A 2,500-nucleotide genomic window follows, 5' to 3' on the forward strand; every position below is an offset into this window, starting at 1 on the left:
CTGGAAACTCTTACCCTTGTAATCACAGATACTGCTCTGGATGCAAGGCAGAGTGGAAGGGAACACAGGGCAGAGACAAAAGGCATTCTGATTGACTGAGCAGTGTTCCCCTCAATTCCACTGTAGTTCTGCAGCTGATTCTCTCTGAACAATATTGGCTTTATTATACTGTATAATTTTTCTCTCCCTCTTCCTTCTACCTCTCCACCCCTTTGGTGCTTCCTCAATCATTCTTCTGTATCTCTCCCTCCATGCATTCTTATTATTTCTCTCTGCTTATTTTATTTAGTTTATACTTTTTCTCCTTTTCAGTTTCACCTTTTTCCAGATGCAACTTCCTCCTCTAAGCAGAACCTAAGTAGGCCTCTCTAAGTACAGCAGACTGGATTTGCTGGCAATAGCTTGACAAAGTTCCAGCATATATGAATAGGAAAGCCAAAAATATGTGATGCAAGAGGAGAGTGAATCAAATCTTTATTACATCTTCTAAGTCAGCCTTGCAAAAATGGGAGCCCAGTGGCTGGAAGGATGTTAAATATGTATTACATACGTTTATACACAGGACTTCAGAAGAGAAACTACAGGGAGTTTGGCATGAACCATCTTTATCTGCTTTTTAAGTCATATCTCTTACTGGCAGATTGATGGGGAGTGCTGAGTAGTTTATAATGAATACAGAGATCAGATTTTAGATAATATATACTCCAGTTTATCAGATTTTTGGTAGTAGATACTGCAGTTTTCAGTTACAAACGAGATCAGTATCATAACTTAAGATATTGCACTCTGTAATTAAGTTATATAGTTTTCTATAGTTTCTATACTTTTTTATATTTTCAGGAGAAGCTTTCATATGTGACTGTAGGTTTAATTCACTTCACAAGGAACAGTGTTAATAAAATAATGGCCTAGTACAAAAAGGTGTTAAAACGTACATACATAATGTTAAGAATCCTGTATAATCCTTCTGGGATGTAGTTTTCTTCTGCAGTACCAGCACAATTAATTTGAGCATGGCAATAATAATTATGCCCTCCAATTATTTACGAAGTCTCTTTAGTTTTAGTAGCTCATATTAAGGTTCGGTTACAGAATAGTGTATGGGAAGATGTTTGAGTCTGCAACAGAAGTTTCAAATTGTTTTCAACTTTACAAGCCTTGTCTCCATGGCTATTTGTTGTGTGCAAGAAAATGATTAAATAGCCCATGCAATTTTAATGGTTCTGAACCACACTGCTGTTTTTTCAGCACTTGGAACAGCTGCGTGCAAACCGAAATAATCTAAATCCAGCACAGAAACTTATGCTGGAACAGCTGGAGAGTCAGTTTGTCTTGATGCAGCAACACCAGCAGGTGAGAACGAAAATATTTTTCTCTTCTGCAAATCTCTTGTCAGTAATGGTGCCTGTTGTGCTTCTTGAATTCCGAAGAATTTCTGTTGCACAGAGTTCATTTGCCCTTTGCTACGTTCTGTTAATTCATGGGGGTTTTGTATCCAGAATAATTGTGGATTGCTGATTGAAACATAATGGGTTTAGCTGTGCTTTATTGTAGGGCTGCTAGATCATGTTTTCAAGCCACACTTGTAACTGAAGTGAGTGGACGCATCTGAAAGCAGTCTGACTTGGAAAATACTTAGTTGTAGTGAGTGGTATTGCAGCATCTCTCTCCTCCTGTCGCTGCTGACTTCTCTCTCTCTCAGTGTCCAGCTCTAGCAATAAAACACCCAAACTGAAGGGCCCAGAAGAAGAGTGTGCCAATAGATTTACCTTAACATTTGCTCAGCACATTCATGAGCACAGCAGTGATCTTGGCTCTCAGAAGCAAGTGTGAAGCTCTTAAAATCAGTCTAGAATTGAAGTTCACCAGCACAGTAAAGTACACAAACCTTGTATGATCCTGACTTTTTTAATCCTTCAGCCAATGTTCTTGTGCTTTGTTCATCTTCCATTAGATGAGACAAACAGGAGTTGCACAGGTACGATCTACTGGAATTCCTAATGGGCCAACAGCTGATTCATCACTGCCTACAAACTCTGTCTCTGGTCAGCAGCCACAGGTTGCTCTAACCAGAGTGCCTAACGTCGCTCAGCGTGGAATCCGTCCCGCCTGCCCCGGGCAGCCTCTGGCTAATGGACCCTTCCCAGCAGGCCCCGTTCCCTGCAGCACAGCAAGAACGCTGGGTAGTACAGACACTATTTTGATAGGCAATAATCACATAACAGAAAGTGGAAGTAATGGAAACGTGCCTTACCTGCAGCGAAACGCACTCTCTCTACCTCATAACCGCACAAACCTGACCAGCAGCGCAGAGGAGCCGTGGAAAAACCAACTATCTAACTCCACTCAGGTACACAACTCCACTTTGCTCCTAGAGTATGCTTAGTGGGCAGGTCACCCTTTTGAAGTGTCTCATTTGTAAATGCTTTTCTTCCCTAACGTTGATGATGTAGATGCATATAAAACATACACTTGGTTAAACCTGCCCATTACTTTCTGT

The 2,500-nt window shown here is 40.8% G+C and overlaps 1 protein-coding gene across 1 annotated transcript in view; it reads left to right on the forward strand.

Moving 5' to 3' along the window:
* The window catches only part of LOC103801036 (lysine-specific demethylase 6A-like), a 54,871-nt gene that overhangs the window by 16,950 nt on the left and 35,421 nt on the right, over positions 1 to 2,500 (forward strand). The window contains 2 exon segments of the mRNA XM_009073435.1: positions 1,249 to 1,353; positions 1,955 to 2,350. Of these exon segments, the coding sequence (XP_009071683.1) occupies positions 1,249 to 1,353; positions 1,955 to 2,350 (501 nt within the window).

The sequence above is a fragment of the Acanthisitta chloris genome, unplaced genomic scaffold (genome assembly GCF_000695815.1).
Source record: "Acanthisitta chloris isolate BGI_N310 unplaced genomic scaffold, ASM69581v1 scaffold5624, whole genome shotgun sequence".
NCBI classification, from domain to species: Eukaryota; Metazoa; Chordata; class Aves; order Passeriformes; family Acanthisittidae; genus Acanthisitta; species Acanthisitta chloris.